Genomic DNA, 18746 nt, shown 5'->3' with positions numbered 1-18746 from the left:
TTGCCTTATCTTATATAAAATTTTTACTACAGAAGTATTTTAAATATTTTAATTTATTAAAAATTAATAAATGTGTGCAAATGAACTACAAATAATTTTCGTAATTAAAAAAAAGAATTTTAATTATATTTTTGTCAGCTGAAAAAACGAAAAGGCTTAGTTGCTTTTTTGTCATTAGGAACACAAACCTTAAAGAAATTTCTATAAATTCGTAAAACACTTTTATTTATCTAGTTATCGAAAAAATATTTTAATACGAATAAGTTTAAAAATTCAAAATTTTTTGACAAACATTAGAGGAAAATTTAAATAAATATTTAATGAAAATGAAATATGTATAATATATCATTTTTACTACACATTGATGATATCAGTTCAAACGAACACTTGATTTAAAATATATATACTTAAAAACTTAACAATTAGCAATGGACAAAGTTTTTAAGAAACATAATGTTCTATTATACTATGTTGAGTAGCTGGTGTAAGAAGTCCAAGAAAAATGACATATGTCATCATTACAGAAACAAAAGCCAACAATTCCAGTAGATTTACACATTCTATCCACAGAATGTTATTATTTTCTGATTGCTCAGTTTGATTATCAGTGTCATTTGAAGTATTTGCCTCTTTTTTACAGAGACTTTTAATTTTTAAATATTGACCAATCGGACAATTATACATAAAACTAACTGTACTGACAATCCATTGAGGTGTTGGAGCTGTAAGCGCGTTAATTTTGCGCATGAAAGACGTAAAAATAAATGTAAATGCAGTAATTATCAAAGATGCTTCGTAGAAAATAACTGTAGGGATAAAAAATTACGAGTAAATAAAATATCTAACTTAGGTACCCGCGGGTAATAAGGCCTAACAGAAATTATATTTAAAATAACCGCCTCCGCTAAAGGCTACTCTAGTAGAAGGGTCTTGCATAGATGTTACGACAAATTTATAGAGTCCCGATACCAAGTTTCCTGTCTTCTATATTTCATCATCCGTCATATGCTGTTGCGCAGAAGAAATTATAAAAAACAATCTAGTCTTCTGACTCTTAAAAAGTATTGTTGCTAAATTTAAGTGATGATTCATCTCTAATACCAATTTTATTAAGTATAGTTAAACTATTCCAGTTTGTTTAACCCGTAGACCTTATTACCCTACCGTAGTAAAATAAGGCCTATTCGTATGGTTTTTGTGAAAGTATAATTTTTTGTTTGTTTATGGTAAAAATTACCATTACTTCATTACATTTTATGGCTAATTGAAATAAAGATTAATGATACACTTTGATAATTAAATGCAATATTTTCGATTCTATTCAAAATCTCTCTTAGCTCGGCCTTATTACCCGCCAGTACCTTATTTAATTTAATAAAAAAATTTAACACTTTAAAGCTTACGTATTTTTGGTGATCCAGTTGAATTTTTTGATGGCAAATACCAATGTAAATCGAAGATACAAAAAATATGACATATAAAATTCGTACTTATTAATGTTAGCCGTTCTGTAGATTTAAAATCGAAGCATAGAGCTAATGAAGTAAGAATACTAAGAACAATTGCTGATGTTACGTAAATTAAAACGCCTTTGGTTGAACGTCTTTGAATTTCGACACTTAAAGATACCATTGAATCTACTGAAGTAGTATATGTTTCAGACGCTTTTGTCAACTTGCTTATTTTTACATTCCACTCATTACTCTGAACAAATTCATGCATCCAAATCTGTATAATAGATTAGATTTATCGTATAAATATAAATAATAATATATATGTATGTAATGTATTGATTAATTGTTATTACTGCATTTTCGTCAAATTGATAAATAATGTCATCGCCATAAAACAGCCAAGATCCAAAATGTAAAGTGCAATTGTGTATATCGTATGGCCAGTCAGAAAAATCAGTTGGACAATGAGCGGTAAAAACTCTTGCAATGGCACATTGAATAGAGCCAGTGGCTGATAAAATACAATCAGTCACCGGTATATAACTTTGATCTATACTGAAATCTCCTCTATTGATTCAACGACATATTATTAATAATTATTTCTATATATATTATGTTAAATAAAGTACAGTCTAAATTACAAACAATAAAACTAACGAATTAAAAACGGTGAAGTCAGGCATCCAAATTTCATCACTTCTTACATGATGAAAACCAGTACCGGCAAAGTCATCTGGATTCCAATGAAGATGTATGTCGTCCCACTCCTACAAAAAAAAAAAACATAATATTAAAAATTAATAACTAATAGTAAAAAGTGGAATCTGTTATCAATAATTACTATTATGTGCTTAATACAAAGTAGTTTACTAATTTTTGTAGATGCCTAAAAACTGTTATCAATTATTTCAAAAAGTAAAATATTATTACTTTTAGGTATAATACGTGACTTATTAGTGAAAGTTTATTAATTTATGGCCTAATCTATTAAAAAGTAATGATTGGTAAAATTAATAATTGCTATCTTAGATACTGATTTTTCCGGCCGGAAATTGCAAAAGTTACAAACTTTTATTTTATAAATTCGATATCACTGATCAATTATTAGCTTAAAATATCATTGATTCATCATTATAAATTAATTTACAGTATACATAAATCGAATAAGTGGTAAATAATAAAATGAAAAATTAGTATACTAGATACTGATTTTGTTGCTCATAAAAATACCGAAAATTTCGATTAATTTTAGTGTACGAAATTACAAATTTCGCTCTTCTGTGTTTCAAATTTTAATATAAATGATAGCCATTTTGTAATATATATAATGACCCTGGTTTGATATTAGTATCGAATATACTAATTTTAAGTCGAAAGTAAACTACAAACTATTCCAATTCTGAGCATCATTTTTTTCCATGTATAAACTGAAAAAAAATATTCTAATTATCCTAACGACCCAAATTACGGTAAAATACCAAAGCACCGAAAAGTATGGTGATTACCGTAAATCTTCGGCAAATCTACCGTAATTTACGGTCAGTCGGGATTTTTACCATAAAATGAGGTAAATCTTCCGCATTTTGCGGTAAATTAGGTCCACCGAATAGTCAATCGATTTAAATTAATTACAAATACTTACGAGTATAAGCCACGTATGAAAATCCATATTAGAAGAAATATCATCCTGTAATTTTTATGTTTTATTACGTATGCATAAATGCTATAAACTTGTTCAAAAACAAATTTTAGTAAAAGTAACATCAACTTACAAAATCAACGGATTTAGGAATAAAATGAACATTAACATTTACGGTACTGCGTGCACTTAAAATGGGACGTATAGTTGGATCATAATCGCAAAATAAATGCCTTCTTAATTGTAAATCAACTGATTTACTTTCAACTTCATTACAGGTGGGTTCATAATAGTTTTCATTTGAATTTTTAATGATAATTAAAATTACAAAAATAATTATTTTTAACATGTTTTAATAACATTAACTAACGACTGATTACTTATTTTATACTGCCTACATAGAACATGCTTAACGCCCCGTGAAATTTAATACTCAAATGCAATAAAACGTACTTGAATTTTATCTAAGTTTACTATCATTTCGGTACTAATATCATTTTTATTCAATATGCTGTACTTTATTTATAAAATTATTTATTTATTAACTTTGAAAAATCTATAAATTTATGATGCTGATTGAAAAAATTATTGAAAATGATGAAATTTGAATTCTTTTCAATTCTTCTGAATACTTTCAATTCCTTGTCTTATGGAACTTTGATATTGTAGATCATTTTCAATTCTTTTTTTTAAATCTGGGTACGGGTTGAAAAGAATTAGATTTTTAATTTTGTAATACTTTTAAATTTCCCGCCATGAAAATTATAAATCTCGTTTTTAGGTCTCAGATAAACCCCTTATTAAGTATATTTACTTTTTGTTTAATCAAATGATTAGTAATAGTAATAAGAAAAAAAAATAATTTTAAATGAAAACTAACATTTCAAACTGATCCCGCGTAAAACAGAATCACCCAATGTCCAGGAGGTGGCGTCTAAAACGTACCTAGTAACCTCAGGACATAACAAATATTGGGACAAATTTTTTTTCATTGGTACATTTTTTGGAGCGAGAATTTTATAAAGTTGACATCTTATTGCAGACTTTGGATAATTTTATTTCTGATAAGATTATTTATGGCATAGTTGTAAATGCACTATCGAGGACTATGAAATAAAAGAATGTAGCAAATATAAGACAATTCAAAAATTTCAAATAAATAAACTAATTAATTGAAACAATGAAATTCAAAAAAATGCGCGGGCAAATTTAAAAATTATCCAAATACGCATTTTTTATTTCTTATCCTACTCTTTTATTTATTTATTTAAAAATTTTAAAAATTGCCGCCAATGATCCTGAAGTTAGCAGACAATTAGAAATTTTTGAATTTCTTTTAAACCGATAACAAAAAAAAATCTAAAAATACACTTGTGTAGAAAATTGAAACTACAGGTGCAATTATTTGAAAAAAATTATTCTTGTCAGCCACATTCACACTCATCATGTGACGCTCCTAGTTCTCAACGCGGCCAACATAAAAATAAATGCAGCCATAATTTTAACTCATCTAAATATTTATTTCCTAAATATTTACAGTTAGTTCTCCTATTTATCGTTATAAGTTAATTTTTATGCAAACACAATTTAAATTATATTACTTTTTTTACAACCCACAGGTAATTGGAATTGAAAGTCTCAAATGTCCAGCTGATTGATAAACAGTAAATTAAGTAAACAAAATATCATAATAGCCTCTAAAATATTTTATTTTTTTACTGCGATTCAAATTTTTATACTTCGTTGGAGATAAAAATTATTATTTTTTACAACTAAGCAATTACACAACAAATGAATAAAATATTTCACTATGGATCTCGCAGTAAGTATTTATATGCGACATCATATAAATATAATTATTTATTACGTTAAATGGCGCGCGCTGTCATGTGGGTAAAAAAAAAATACTTTAATATTCATTTTAAATTTTCAGGTTGCAAATAAAACTAGAAGCGGCCTAAATGATCGCAGCGAATCTGGTCATGAAATGATGAAAAAACAACTCTCGGGTACGCATTTCATATATATTAATTTAATACTTTAATTTTAATTTAATTATGAAATTTTTCATAGAACTGGGCATGTATGAAGAGGGAATGTCTTTTAAAGAAATGAAAGACACTCTTACAGTTATCGATAATTCAAAACAATCAGTCGAGGAAAATTCAATTACATTTTCATCACAACCTGTAATTTTATCAAAAATTTCCTTTCTCTGATTAAAAATACTCATTGAAAAGGATTGAAAAAGATGAGGGATACTTTTGAATACTTTCTATACCCCAAGGATTTCATCTGGACATAAGTTTAATACTTTTCAATCATACTGAATCCAAAATAATATAAGAATTTCTAAACTTCCGAGGAATTGAGAAAGATTCGAAAGAATTGATATTTTCAATCATTCTCAATACCAAAATAGGTCCACGTTTCGGGTTAAGACTTGGATTGAAAAAGATTCAATTGAATTGACAGTTTTCAATCTTTCTCAATACCAAAATAGTTCCATATTTCGGGTTAAGAGTGGGATTGAAAAAGACTCAAATGAATTTAAATTTTCAATTTTTCTGAATACTTTTCAATAACAAAATAATTTCACATTTCGGGTTAAGAGTGAGATTGAAAAAGATTTAAATTAATTGACATTTTTTAATCTTTTTGAATCCTTCTTAATACCAAAATAGTTCGATTCTTCGGATTGAGTGTAGAATTGAAAAGAATTAAAATGAATTGACATTTTTGAATCTTTCTGAGTCCTCAATACCAAAATAATTCCATATTGGAAGGCATTGGAATGATGAAAGATTGAATTCTTCCAATACTTTTGAATTCCATTTTAAGAATTACAAAGTATTCAAATGATCAAAATTTCAATTCCATTCAATACTTTCCAAAACCTCCGTATAGATTGAAAAGAATTTAAATAATTTTCAATCCTTTTCAATGAGTATTTTTAATCAGAGTTAACTTGACTTTTAGTCCGAATCAAATTTTCACAATACTTATTATTTATTTTTCATTTAGGAATTGAATGATTCATCTCAGTCATCATTGTCATTGTTTGATTATACGCCAAAAAAAAAGAAAAGTCAAGATTCAAATCAGGAAGTCGAAACTGATGACCAAGAATTGTCGACGGAGAATCATAAGGGATTCCATAATAAAACAGATCAAAAACCACCATTGCACCCACGTCCTCGATCTCCGAGTCCTGATGAAGACAGAGAGTTGAACTGCTCTCGCTTATCAGATCCTCATAAGTCAAAAGCGTCGGCTAGTACGAATAATCCAGAAGATAGTTCTCGATTTTCAGACTGTAAAATACTGGATGATGTTCCCTCAAAATCGAAACTCTCGACAAAATTTCGACAAAAATTTGATACGAACAATGGAATTCCGCATATTTTAAATGAAACCTTAGATAAGCAGCGTGCAACTCTAAATAAAATGGCAATTATGTGGCATAGTTATAATTCTAAATCGGACTGTGATGAAATTCAATGGGGGTCACCCATTAAGGTGGGTAACTCCTTTGAGCAATCTATCGTCTATCGTGGCAATCACTGATTAATTATATGCTACATATCTACATTATTATTATTATTATATATATATATTTCCTAGTAGCATTCTTAAGGAAGTCTTATTACCCGCCGGTACCTTACATATATTTTTACTCAAAAATTTTTTGCGTGTAGTCATACTTGCTGAATATCCATCAGCTCAGACTTGCTGCAGAATTGTTTGATACCTGGACATGGCTGCCTTCTTCGTGACTTCGTGAGTCGTCTATTCAGCATTAGTATAGTAAATTCAGTGTCGCCCAATGTTCGATATAATTTTATCGAGTGGTAACATTATTAATTTGTAGCACTAAATTTAAATGAGCGTCACTGGGTAAAAAATTTGCAGCAACTCTAACCGGAAATTGTTATTTAGTTCGTATATTGGTTAAAAATCGCTGCAGACTTCTACAGATTTGCGTAAGTGGAGAAGAATCTTCAGCAAGACTTGATGAAATCTTTGGCAAATATACTGATGAACATCTTTGTCTTGTTTAAATCTTTTATAAAAAAACTTGCTTAAGACAATGCTACTAAGAATTATATTGTTCTTTTATTTGGTCTGAAATTATCAGTAGGGTCCAATACTTTTATTTTGTATACTATAAAAGTGTTTTAAGTAACACTATAAAGTCTGTACTTAGCAGTAGTGGTTAATAAATATTGAATATTAAAAAAGAAAGATTCAGTTATTTCTAACGTGTGAGTTCATTAATGTTATCTAATATCCTATTCTTATCGTTTTCGTAGGTAGAGACAGCTAATGGAAGCTTGGATAAGAAACCTTATGTGCCGTCAGATGAAGATCTTGAAATATTTGAACCGAAAAATACGGAAAGAACATCTGCTTATGCTGGACTCCGACCACGAGTTGCTTCAAAAAATAATGAATCAAATTTCGATGAGGATGACGATGATGATGAATATTTACTCCAAAAGCGTAAAAAAACAACTTTCGTTTCTAGACCGCCAATAAAGAGACGTGTTACTAATAAGGCGAAAAAACAGCAATCACAAGAACCTAGTACAGAACAAGAAAATAATTTGCTTCGGACAAATTCAATTGATCCCGAAGTTCAGTCGAATCCACGCAAACGGTTAGCAAAGTCTCCAACTCCAGAATACCCTGAGCTTTGTCAATTAAAAAAATCTAACGTACCAAGTCAATCATCGAGTTCGCCAAAGCCCGTGAGGGAAATTTCAAATAATTATCAATCAAGGAAAGAAAACGCGTCTCCTTTAAACAGTAAAAAAGATCAAGTACCAAATAAAGTATCTAGAGGTTTAAATCCCATTGAAATAGAATCCATGATAACGGATGATGAAGATGAAGTGGTACCAAGTTCTCAACCATGCGAGAAAACTACCGACCGCTTAAACAAATCGAATGCATATTTGCAGCAACACAAAAGTCTTGAAGAGAAAAAGGAAGAAGAAGATGAAAAATGGAAGAGAATGTTAATGGCTAAAAAAGAACGTGAGCAAGAAGAGCGGCTGCAGGCTCGGCTTAAAGATGCAGCTGCGATGTCATTGAAACGTGAGATGGAAGAAAAAAAAGAACAAAATCAGAAAAGTAAATACCAAAATTTGAAAGCCAAGTCTAAATGGTCGTCTTCGAGAAACGAATTGGAATCTCAAGACTTACAGAATAAACACATAATACTCGACAGTCCAGATAAAGAGTCACTTAATATGGTTCGAATAAAACTTGTTAAAATAAAAAAAAAATTTATTTTGTTATTAGTATTAATATAACAATAAATATTATTATAGGTTAGCGAAGAAATTATAACTTCGGATGAAGATAACCAGAGTAAGTCTACTAAAGGGAACGTCGAATGCCCGCTTTGTAATAAGTACTTTACTCCAAATGAAATTGAGACTCATGCTGATGAATGCGCCACAATGTCTGATAGTATACATCAGGAAAGTATCAATCAGAATAAAGCAGATGCTGAACTCGGGAAAGCTCTGCTATCTCAAAAGGTACTGTCGTGTCAACAATGTCAAAAATTTGAGACACGTGATCCAAAAATGTTTGAAAAACATTGTTCTTATGAATGTGAGAAAAATTTTGATGACCAAGGTAATTTTTGTTTATAATTCATTGTACCAGCATCGTGTAACAGGATAAAACACGATTTCAGACGAGGTGATGTCAGCCAACACCCTGGTCTGAAATAGTTTCATCCCTTGTCACACAATATACTATTTTTATTTAAAAGTGTTTCAATACAAATTTATTTCTAGTCACTGTAAAAGATAAAAAAGTAACAAATATCACTACAATTAAGTCTGCAGAATCAACATCTGATCAGTCAACTCGAAAAAGAAAACGTTGAGTAAGTCGGTCGTTACAAAACATTTAAAATATTGGAACACCTTTCATTCATATTTTTAGGTGCATACATAAAAAAGTATCAGCTTTTATTGTATGCATTTAAAAATACTGCCTTAAAATTTTGCTTTAAATAAAAATGCCTCTATAGAATAAGTTGATATAAAAAAATTCTTTTAGTTCCTGTTTTAAATAAAAAATTTTAAAGTGTATTCTGATTGGTATTTGAATTATAATTTAATCTCGACTGTTATCCGAGAAATGACCTTTTCTTTCGAATGAATTTTTTCATTCCAGTTGCCTTACATTTATTACGTTAAAGAAAGAGGTTTTAATTATTTATAAAAGTATTTTTTTCCAGTGGCTGGCTCACAAAGTAAGCGATAAGTCTGTTTTTCATTTTATTTAACTATTATGTTTTTAATATCATTTTGTATTCTCTGCGCCTTATCATTATTATTAATTATAATTACTTATTTTTATTATTAATTATATCATTAAATATATTATTAATATATAATACTGTCATATTAGTTGTAAAGAATTTTCATTGATAACTTCCTGAAGTTATGATTATTCTGTTAAACTTGAAAAGACCAACGTTAAATAGAATATATTGAGTATAATTTACATTTTTTTTTAATTAAAATAAAATGTTTTTTAATTACTCATTACTAATAAAAAAATTTATACAAAAGAAAAAAAACGATTGCTACAATTGAATAAAAAAGAAACATTTATTTAGTTATTAATTTATTTGTAAACAACCATAAAAGTACAAATTTCTGACCAAAAAGTGTAAAATAAGTATAAATAATACTGACTCTAGGAGTATCCTTTATAGTCATTTTACAAAAGAAACATACCTCTGATTAAATAAAATGATTTACTCAAAATTGAATGTATATCAATTAGGGTATTTAAAAAAAAAAAAAAAAAAAAAAAAATTATGGTATCCCAAAATTTTGTTATCAAATTTTTTTTTCAGAATTTTCTAACTCACAAACTAATCGACGGATTTTTATGCACAATAAATGTTTTTGTAGGAAATGAAAACCCTCTACAAAAAAAATCTCTTATCATTTTTTGATAAATCCGATTGTTCAAAAATTATTTAAGCTTTAAGTCAAATTTATAATAAATTTTGAGATTTTTTTACTTTTCCGGCGAAACTATCAGTCTTATTGAAAAATGTCATTGTAACTTTTTGTAGATAATTTTATTCCTTACAAATTATTACGAATAAAGTTTTTCGAAATTCCACATTGTTGACAAGTTATTTTCATTTCAATGTCAAGCTCTTAAAAAATTGGAGTTCATTATTAAGAGCCCGGATTGGTACCAAAATTTTTATTTTTAGTTATAATTTCAATTTTTGGATACCATAAAAAAAAAATTGTTCTTTTTTTTAACACCCTAATATCTATACAAAATACCAAAATTGAATTGTTTTGAATCATTTCTAATCGTTATGAATTGCATTTTTAAATCAGGACCATCATTAAAATTAATTTAGTAGCATACATTGTCGATTTTTAACTATAGGCTGATGTTATATTTTTAGGCAGCGAATTCCAAAATTTAATACCTGTTATCAGAAATGACCTGATAATAATTACTATGGTATGGTGGTATCTATGAGTTAGTTTTATTTGGATCTACTCTTAATAAATACGTCTCATTCTTTAATATTAGTTTATTCTCAAAAAACCCTTTGTTGCCTAGGTATAGATACTTTTAAATTAAGGTACCAATTAGGTATAACCTCCTATTCTCAATAGATAGCCAGCCTAATTATCGCCTATAACTTGATATATGTTGATGTTTACTTATACCTAGAATATATTTAACACATGCATCAAAAGAATGCTGTAATTGCATATTTAACACATTAGGCATATCTGTGAAAGCAACTGCACAATAATCAGAAAAGTAGTATTACAATACTAATTCCCTCTTCATTAAAATTCAATCATGAAAATATTTTTTTAAGCATAAAATATTTATGACATTTAATATTTGTACTGGTCAACTAGAATATGAGAGATAAGTTATCTCTAGAATGATGACCAGATTGAAAGCGATGTCTTCAAGGTTAGCTTGTAAAGAACAACTGCAGTAGCTCGAAAATTTCCCTGTTTATATTTATACTCCTCAGGCAATAATATAACATTGGTTTAAAATGAAATATTTACAATTGTTGTTAATTTTCGATATTGTTACGCACTTAATGTGTAGTGACTTGAATTTTCAGTGGTATGCAAATGTAAATAATTTTGGTAAGTTCATTAAACATGTATATATATAAATAATTTTATTAGTGTTTGTCAATTTCCAATTTATTTTTTATAAATTCGATGCCTATAAATTATTTATTTTAATACAATGGCTAAGAAAAAATCAGTTCACTTAATTGTTAATTAATAATTTTTTTTAAAAGTTATTATGATAGTGATAAAATAATTTTGAGTACAATTTTATTAGAAGTAATTTTTTTATTCATTTTCTAAACTGAATAGAATTTTCTTTGTAAATTAAAGAAAGAAAAAAACGAATAAAAATTATATCTTGTATACGCGGAGAAAACTGAGACTCAAAACTTCCAGAAATGATCATAAAAAATATAGAAAATTTTATTATGCTGATCTACCAAACTTGAAACAGGGCATTTTTGGTAATGGTCTATAAGTGGAGCTTTGTATATTTTCCAAAGTTCCATGTGCTTACAGTTTAAATATTTATAATTAAACTAGCCCTGGCGGATTCGAATTATCGTAAATTCCAGTGATAATCGTATTTTACGGTATTCAGAAACATTCTGGTAATTTACGGCAAAATACGAGTTTTTACGGTAAAAGTGTGGTCTTTTTACAGTAATTTTGCAGTAAAAGGATGATAATTTACCGTAAAGTAAAATATTGCACTGTAAAAACAAAAAGATACGGCGCTTACGGTAAAAATACCGCGAATCAGGGTAAATTATCGTAGTTTACTATAAAGTACTGCAAATTACCGCATATTTGCCGTAGGAATGTCGTATTCTACGGTAAATTACGGAAAACTGAGGTAAACTACCGTCATTCGAATTCGCCAGAGTTATAAGGAAATTTTTATTTTCATTTCATTTTGAAACTACTTTTTCCGTCAAAAATCTCTTTTTTCTGTTTACAGTATGATGATTACTTTTAGAATTTGTAAATTGGATAAATTTTTGATAAATATTTGTAAAATCATTCAAATTTAAATTAATGCATTAATTTAAATTATTCCTAAAGGTTCTTTTGTTACGATTCCTGTTGAATCTTACACTTTTCTTGAAGAGCAACATTACATTAACAATACATTTTCTGACGCGAATGATGTCAAAAACCGATGGATCGCAAACAGCACTTTTCTGTGTGAAAATAAATTCCCTTCAACATCGAAAATGCTTCAAGCCCAGAGACTTCTAATTATTTTTCATGGGATCGACACTTTCGCAAAAATCAAACTTAATGATCACGAAGTAGGAAAAACTGATAATATGTTCACACGATATGTTTTCGACATCAAAGACTACATAGTTAATGATACGAATTCAAATAATAAATTAATGGTAACCATTGAATCTCCTATAAAGTTTGCAAATGCTATGTATGATAATCATAGTAAAGATTATATAGTTTATCCGAAATGTGTTCCGAAAACATATCATGGCGAATGTCATGTTAACCATATACGTAAAATGCAAGCAAGCTTTGGTTGGGACTGGGGTCCCGCTATTCCTTCCAGTGGAATTTGGCGTGATGTCGAGCTTGTAGTTGTCAATGATGTTGTAATTATAGATCATACGATAGATTTATATCAAGTTAATGATACGAACTGGAAAATTTACGCTACTGTGCTTCTTGAAACTGCGCAAAATCCAAAGTATCCTATTCAATGTGAATTATCAGTAATTTTAAAGATTAACGATTCTTATGTTATCAATTCAACTAAAATTGAAGTGATGAACAATCAAACACATTCTGTATCATTAGACGTTCGTGAGGTACAATAAATTTATTGCATAGGAAGTATTTCTTTGTCGCCGAAAAATCATAATTCCATTAATACTTATAATTTATGATTCGTAGTCATTAAAACGAAAAATAAGTTATAATCTATAAAAAATTTGGTTTTTCGAGCAGAGGAAAAGATATATTTCTTTAATGAATATGCTCTGGTGGATCCGAATCATGGTAATTTGCCGTAATTATGGTATTTTATGGCAAAAAGTGGTAATTTATCGTAAAATAGCGACAAGCCGAGGGTATTTTACCCTAAAGTATTGCATTTCCTGTCGGATACGAATTACGGTAATTTACAGTAATATACAGTATTCTACTTACGGTAAATTACGATAATGTTTGGAATTTTTACCATAAGTACTGTATATTCTATTTTTACAGTTTTTGCAATGCAAGACACCGAAATTTTGCGGTTAATTACTGTTTACTTATTTCAAATTTACGGTAAAAATACGCGCTCTTGATGCGAAATAACCCTGATTAAGAAAGAAAATGAAAACCATTCAAAATGATGAAATTCAAATTCTTTTCAATACTATTTGATTCCTTCTCTGATCAAGGATTAACATTTTAGATCGTTTTCAATTTTTTTTTTCAAATCTGGAACCCAATTTTGCCGTAAAATACTGCACGTTTACCGTATTTTACTGTAAAACACCGCCTTTTTCAGTCAATTACGGTCAAATGCAGTAAATTACGGTAATTTGGATCCACCAGGGTAGAATTTGAAACAATCATTTAATTATCATTTTAGGCTGATATTCTGCGTTGGTGGCCAAATGGATATGGTTCTCAAATTCTTTATAATATAACAACAAAGTTAAAAACAGAAAGCGGCACACAAATTCGTAAAAAGCGTATTGGTTTCAGAACAGTAGAACTAGTGCAAGAGCCTTTAACAAAAGGTCTAAGTTTCTATTTTCGCATCAACAACATTCCAATTTTCGCAAAAGGCAGTAATTTCATACCGACAAATATCTACCCTAGTAAATCATCGAACCGAACCTACGTAAGATATCTTCTGGAGTCTGCGAAACAAGTCAATATGAACATGCTTCGAGTGTGGGGAGGCGGAGTATACGAGTCGGATTTTTTTTATGACTTAGCTGACGAATTAGGTCTGATGATCTGGCAAGATTTCATGTTCGCTTGCGCCATGTATCCAACTACTCCAGAGTTTTTGAATTCTGTAAGAGAGGAAGTGAAACAAAATGTCTGGAGACTTAAATCTCACCCATCAATCGTCATCTGGGCAGGGAATAATGAAAATGAAGCAGCGTTATATGGTAACTGGTATGGTACTGGATCAAAACCAGTTTATAAAAGTGATTATATTGAACTGTACGTAACTGTAATTAAATTCGAAGTCGAGAAGTTGGATTTCACTCGCCCTTTTGTCGTATCAAGTCCAAGCAATGGAGCCTGGGCAGATCAGAACGGATGGATCGGAACAGATCCATATTCGCCTCTCTATGGAGATATTCATTATTACAATTATTTATCTAATGGCTGGGACATTAATATTTATCCCAAACCTCGATTTTCATCAGAATATGGGTTTCAATCACTACCATCAATTTACGCCTTAAAATCTATGGCGGAAAGTTTAAAAGATTTAAGTTTAAATTCTGAATTTTTAGAACATCGTCAACATTTACCCGGTGGAAATGAGCTCATGACGTCGTTGATAGAAAAAAACTTCAGACTTCCTCAAAGCAATGATCCGCTCCAAGATTTTGAAAATTACATATATTTGAGTCAAATAAATCAAGCGCAATCTGTGAAGGTACAGACAGAGTCATACCGTCAAGCAAAGAGTCACGTCAACGATTCTGGCGAAGGCAAAACAATGGGTGCGCTTTATTGGCAACTGAATGACGTCTGGCCCGCACCTTCGTGGTCGTCGATTGACGACGGAGGTCGTTGGAAGATACTTCATAATTATGCCAAGGATTTCTTCGCTCGGATCATCATTAGCCCAAGATTATCACCGATTGACGACCTAACAATTTTCATTGTTTCTGACGAATTACATCCAAGATTCAATTGTTCAGTCGAGATTAACGTCCACAAAATTTGGGAAACCGGGTCGGATATTTTCACTCAGAAATTCGATAACGTTACGATTGAAGCAAATGCGGCCTATGAATTGATGATGATAAACCTTGAGGAGGTTCTTAAGATTGCGACTTGCGGCGACACTTTTTATGAAGCAAAGAAGAAATGTATCGTTGAATTTTATTTGAAAAACGAATTCGGGGAACTAGTAGCGCCTGCTAATTATCTCTATCCTTCTTCTCCAAAAAATTTTGATTTACCAGCGTGTGAAATGACCGTTTCTTTCAATTCTACTGATTACGCTGCTACGATTCAATCCCGTTGCATTCAACTGTTTGTATGGTTCGATTTTCCAGGTTATCTTCCTGGAAGATTTTCAGAAAACGGCTTCCATGTGTTGAAAAGCGTGAAAGAAGTTAAGTTTTATCCGGGCAATTTATCATTTGACTTGACGAAATTTATTCGCCACGTAAAAGTTGTTAGTTTAGCTCAAATATATGAGACCCCACAGCCGCTCAATACAATTTGCATCGACTGCCTCACTCTCTGAATAAACATATTTATATTTAATTAAAATTATAATGGGTATCTAAGCATAAATTAAAATGAAGCTTACACCAAAAAGTAAATTTCATAATGATTATAAATTTCTAAAATAATCAAAATTACTAAAACTATGAAAACAGCACCGAGTATCAAGTAGATCGAATTCATCGTGCAGTAATTTTACTTACAAATTTCGTAATTTAAAAAATTGAAAAATTTTTCATTGGTTATGGTAAAAATTTCAAATATTTACAAACAATTTTGTTAATGGCAAGGTTAATGTGGCCCAGCACCTAACCTCACAAAATTTATGTTTTCAACTGCTCACAGGTGTCTCTACCTGTTGATTGAACAGTAAAACTTAATCCAATAATCCAGAAAAAGGATTTAATTTAAGGAAAGATCTAATGTAATTTCACGTAGAAATCCATTGCGAACTGATACACCAGGTCTCTTTGCACATACAGCTTGCTATCAAAAGTCTTTTATTATAGTAGGTTGTACTTTTTGGAACTCAATTCCATTTGAAATTACGTCATCAGAATCATTAGATTTATTTCGTCAAAGATGCCTTAATTATAAACTATAAATTTAAGCTTTTTCACTGCATGTATTAATTATTTTGTATATGATCGAAAGAAATCAAACCTTACGATTGAAAATAAAATAAAAAAAAATCTTTGTTCATTGTATCAGAATTATAATTATGTAATAAATAAATATACACTTAATATTAATAATTATAATTTTATCCACTGAATTTTATAGAATGAATAAAAATCCTGGTAATAATTTATTTTATACAGGTAAATAATTAATTTTATTGTACGAATTTATTCAAACAGTGCTTAAAAATCTTTACTTATTCGAATTCAGCTTCCTCTTTAGCTTTCAAGTTTTTGTTCCATAGAGAAGGTTTTGCTTCTGGATATTTATCGGTATAGAAACTCCTTAATTCTCCGTGCTCTGCATATAACCGTGTTCTAACTTCATCTTTATTTCTCAACCATGCCGTCTTCCGCTTCCTGATCGTCCACGAAAGATAGCTATGAAAGAAAGGAGGATGCTTCTTTTTTCTTAATATTACTTTACCCCCCAAAACGTACTGAGTGAAGTCCATGATTTCATCTGGCTGTATTTCTTCTGACTTCCTAACTTGGGTAGGAGAGGCCACTACAGTTGGGAAAATGTCGTTTTCATCTCTAAATTCAACTAAATGCAGTTTTTTTTCTTCAGCCAATTGTTCATGAGTTTTCTAAATTTCATTGAAAAAATATTTTTAGTTTACTTTCTAAAAAGATATTTATCAACATGCAGTCGAATTTCATTAACTCGGACAGTTAGTCTAAGGAGCAGACGTTTCCTAGAATTTCATCTACATGAAAGAAGCATACATGAGCATGCACAGAAATAGAATCGGGTAGGAAACAGCGTAGCTCGTAGTGGGGGTCAAGATTGAGGGAAAGTTCCGAGATAATGGAATCCGAGTTAAAATAAACAAAAAATCATAGGTATACCTGTTGTAATAAACCGATAAAAAAAGCTTTAATTATATGTTGCAAATTGTGAGATCCTTCGACTTTAGCATGTAAATCTTTTATCCCAATAAGCTCACAGCAACTTTTAATAGCTCTGTGACACCGCAATCCGTACCCTTCACTTTTTTTTGTAACGTAAATTTTTGTTTTTCCAAACTGACAGAAAAAGTCATGGTAAACAGTGTGTTCGTTACATCTGTTAATAAACATGAGTTTCATCGCAGCACGATTTTTCGCAATTCTTAATGCAGCCTTTCCTTCGGGTGCTTTAGCTACAGAAACCCCTGCTAACCCATTTTTATTTCCTGTTAATACCATACAACTCACTCTTCGTTTTCTTCCCATATTTCCAGTCATAACAGTCACCAATTTGTACTCCAAGATAACTGAGTCAAATCCCTCAAATTTTTCTATAAATAAAAGAATACAGTAATTAATACAATATATACCCGCTCACACTGAATTAGTATTATTAAATCCCATATAAATTTATACGAACCATCCCCAATAGGATCTGGTGGTCCCATTCTCCTACCACCAGGCTTTCTACCACTCCAGCCTCTTTCTAAAGGGTGTAACTTTACCTTCCTTTTTCTTTGCATTGAATCTCTTAACTTAAAAATTTGTTTTTCTCTTTCAGGATTTTCTGGAAGTTGTTGTTGCTGAACCAGCTCTCTTCCTCTCACCGCAGGAGCATTCAATCCTGGCCAAACTATATTGACCTTACCAACTCCAATCACTTGACCTCTGTTTAAATTTTTTATCATTCTTCTCGATTTAGCTCTTCCTCTTTTTTTACCAGCATTACTAACATTGGTTGCACTTTTCCACAATCGATCAGCGGGATCTGAAATTGATATAAGTTACAGTTTTATAGTCTTATTAATTCTTCTAATTCCAGTATTTGTCTGTATATTTTTGTTTTCATATTTGTGTATATGTTCGCTTGAACATAAATCTTAATCCCTGTTAATTTATGACGGGTAAATAAATTTATACATACATCGATTAAAAAACGTCGCATTTCGAAAATGTACAGGTGGGTTTAGAAATTGTAAATATCCTGGTTTACACTGTAATGTACCACAGGAAGTTCCTGAAATAAGAAAATTAAAGTATTAACTCTACATGTTTTTAATAGAAGAGATGATTATTTAGAAAAAAAAGGAACCTGAATTCAAAACCCGTGAGATAAAAGGAGTTTGAAGGGAAGTCACACAAATTTTTAATAATCTGTGTGCCATTTTTTATCATTAGTTCACTATATTAAATATAATAACATGTGTATATTCAACTCCAGACCATAAATATCCCAATTGCACCGGTTATGGATCGTACAATAACACTATCACACCATGGCTGTGATCATACTCCACATGTAGAGTTATCACGAGTAAAAAGTTCTTTGATAGCTACCTTGACCGAAAACTGCTTAAATTTGACATCAAATTGACAGCAATGATTTAATGTTCCAGTTGATGTCAACTTGACAACTTTTTTGTAATTCTAAAGGTAGCAGACAATTTAAGATTTTTGGTGTTTTTTCAACAAAAGTACGGAA

The 18746-nt window shown here is 30.1% G+C and overlaps 3 protein-coding genes across 3 annotated transcripts; 1 reads left to right on the top strand and 2 right to left on the bottom strand.

Moving 5' to 3' along the window:
* Window positions 1-379: 379 nt before the first annotated feature.
* LOC103575890 (neuronal acetylcholine receptor subunit alpha-5) lies at window positions 380-3569 on the bottom strand. Its single transcript, XM_008555878.3, has 6 exons — window positions 3227-3569; window positions 3097-3141; window positions 2112-2221; window positions 1808-2021; window positions 1404-1728; window positions 380-806 (listed from the first exon to the last, which is right to left on the bottom strand). Exons 1-6 carry the CDS (start codon window positions 3440-3442, stop codon window positions 442-444), a joined length of 1275 nt encoding a protein of 424 aa, XP_008554100.3. The 5' UTR covers window positions 3443-3569; the 3' UTR covers window positions 380-441.
* Window positions 3570-4534: 965 nt separating this feature from the next.
* LOC103575934 (beta-mannosidase) lies at window positions 4535-16331 on the top strand. Its single transcript, XM_008555938.3, has 11 exons — window positions 4535-4631; window positions 4713-4915; window positions 5027-5102; window positions 5167-5282; window positions 6118-6612; window positions 7407-8351; window positions 8430-8742; window positions 8907-8996; window positions 11169-11273; window positions 12270-13024; window positions 13798-16331. Exons 2-11 carry the CDS (start codon window positions 4904-4906, stop codon window positions 15649-15651), a joined length of 4761 nt encoding a protein of 1586 aa, XP_008554160.2. The 5' UTR covers window positions 4535-4631; window positions 4713-4903; the 3' UTR covers window positions 15652-16331.
* Window positions 16332-16461: 130 nt separating this feature from the next.
* Window positions 16462-18591, bottom strand: LOC103575892 (28S ribosomal protein S5, mitochondrial). The gene is made up of 5 exons (XM_008555880.3): window positions 18357-18591; window positions 18189-18281; window positions 17685-18032; window positions 17165-17595; window positions 16462-16902 (listed from the first exon to the last, which is right to left on the bottom strand). The coding sequence occupies exons 1-5, from the start codon at window positions 18427-18429 to the stop codon at window positions 16510-16512; spliced, it is 1338 nt and encodes a 445-aa protein (XP_008554102.1). The 5' UTR covers window positions 18430-18591; the 3' UTR covers window positions 16462-16509.
* Window positions 18592-18746: the final 155 nt, after the last annotated feature.

The sequence above is a fragment of the Microplitis demolitor genome, chromosome 8, assembly GCF_026212275.2.
Source record: "Microplitis demolitor isolate Queensland-Clemson2020A chromosome 8, iyMicDemo2.1a, whole genome shotgun sequence".
Lineage (NCBI taxonomy): Eukaryota > Metazoa > Arthropoda > Insecta > Hymenoptera > Braconidae > Microplitis > Microplitis demolitor.
Note: the sequence above shows the minus strand (reverse complement) of the source record. Positions and strands in the feature narration are given on the sequence as shown.

What these genes read in the sequence shown, in the direction of transcription:
- LOC103575890 (XM_008555878.3), bottom strand. Translation starts at nt 3,442, where the DNA reads ATGTTAAAAATAATTATTTTTGTAATTTTAATTATCATTAAAAATTCA. An exon ending in TTCCTAAATCCGTTGATTTT is followed by an intron (nt 3,142 to 3,226) that starts GTAAGTTGATGT and finishes TAAAAATTACAG; the next exon opens with GATGATATTTCTTCTAATAT. An exon ending in AACTGGATCACCAAAAATAC is followed by an intron (nt 807 to 1,403) that starts GTAAGCTTTAAA and finishes TTATCCCTACAG; the next exon opens with TTATTTTCTACGAAGCATCT.
- LOC103575934 (XM_008555938.3), top strand. An exon ending in AACTCGAAAAAGAAAACGTT is followed by an intron (nt 8,997 to 11,168) that starts GAGTAAGTCGGT and finishes TAATATAACATT; the next exon opens with GGTTTAAAATGAAATATTTA. An exon ending in TATCATTAGACGTTCGTGAG is followed by an intron (nt 13,025 to 13,797) that starts GTACAATAAATT and finishes TTATCATTTTAG; the next exon opens with GCTGATATTCTGCGTTGGTG.
- LOC103575892 (XM_008555880.3), bottom strand. Translation starts at nt 18,429, where the DNA reads ATGGCACACAGATTATTAAAAATTTGTGTGACTTCCCTTCAAACTCCT. An exon ending in CTCACGGGTTTTGAATTCAG is followed by an intron (nt 18,282 to 18,356) that starts GTTCCTTTTTTT and finishes TTCTTATTTCAG; the next exon opens with GAACTTCCTGTGGTACATTA. An exon ending in TGCGACGTTTTTTAATCGAT is followed by an intron (nt 18,033 to 18,188) that starts GTATGTATAAAT and finishes TATCAATTTCAG; the next exon opens with ATCCCGCTGATCGATTGTGG.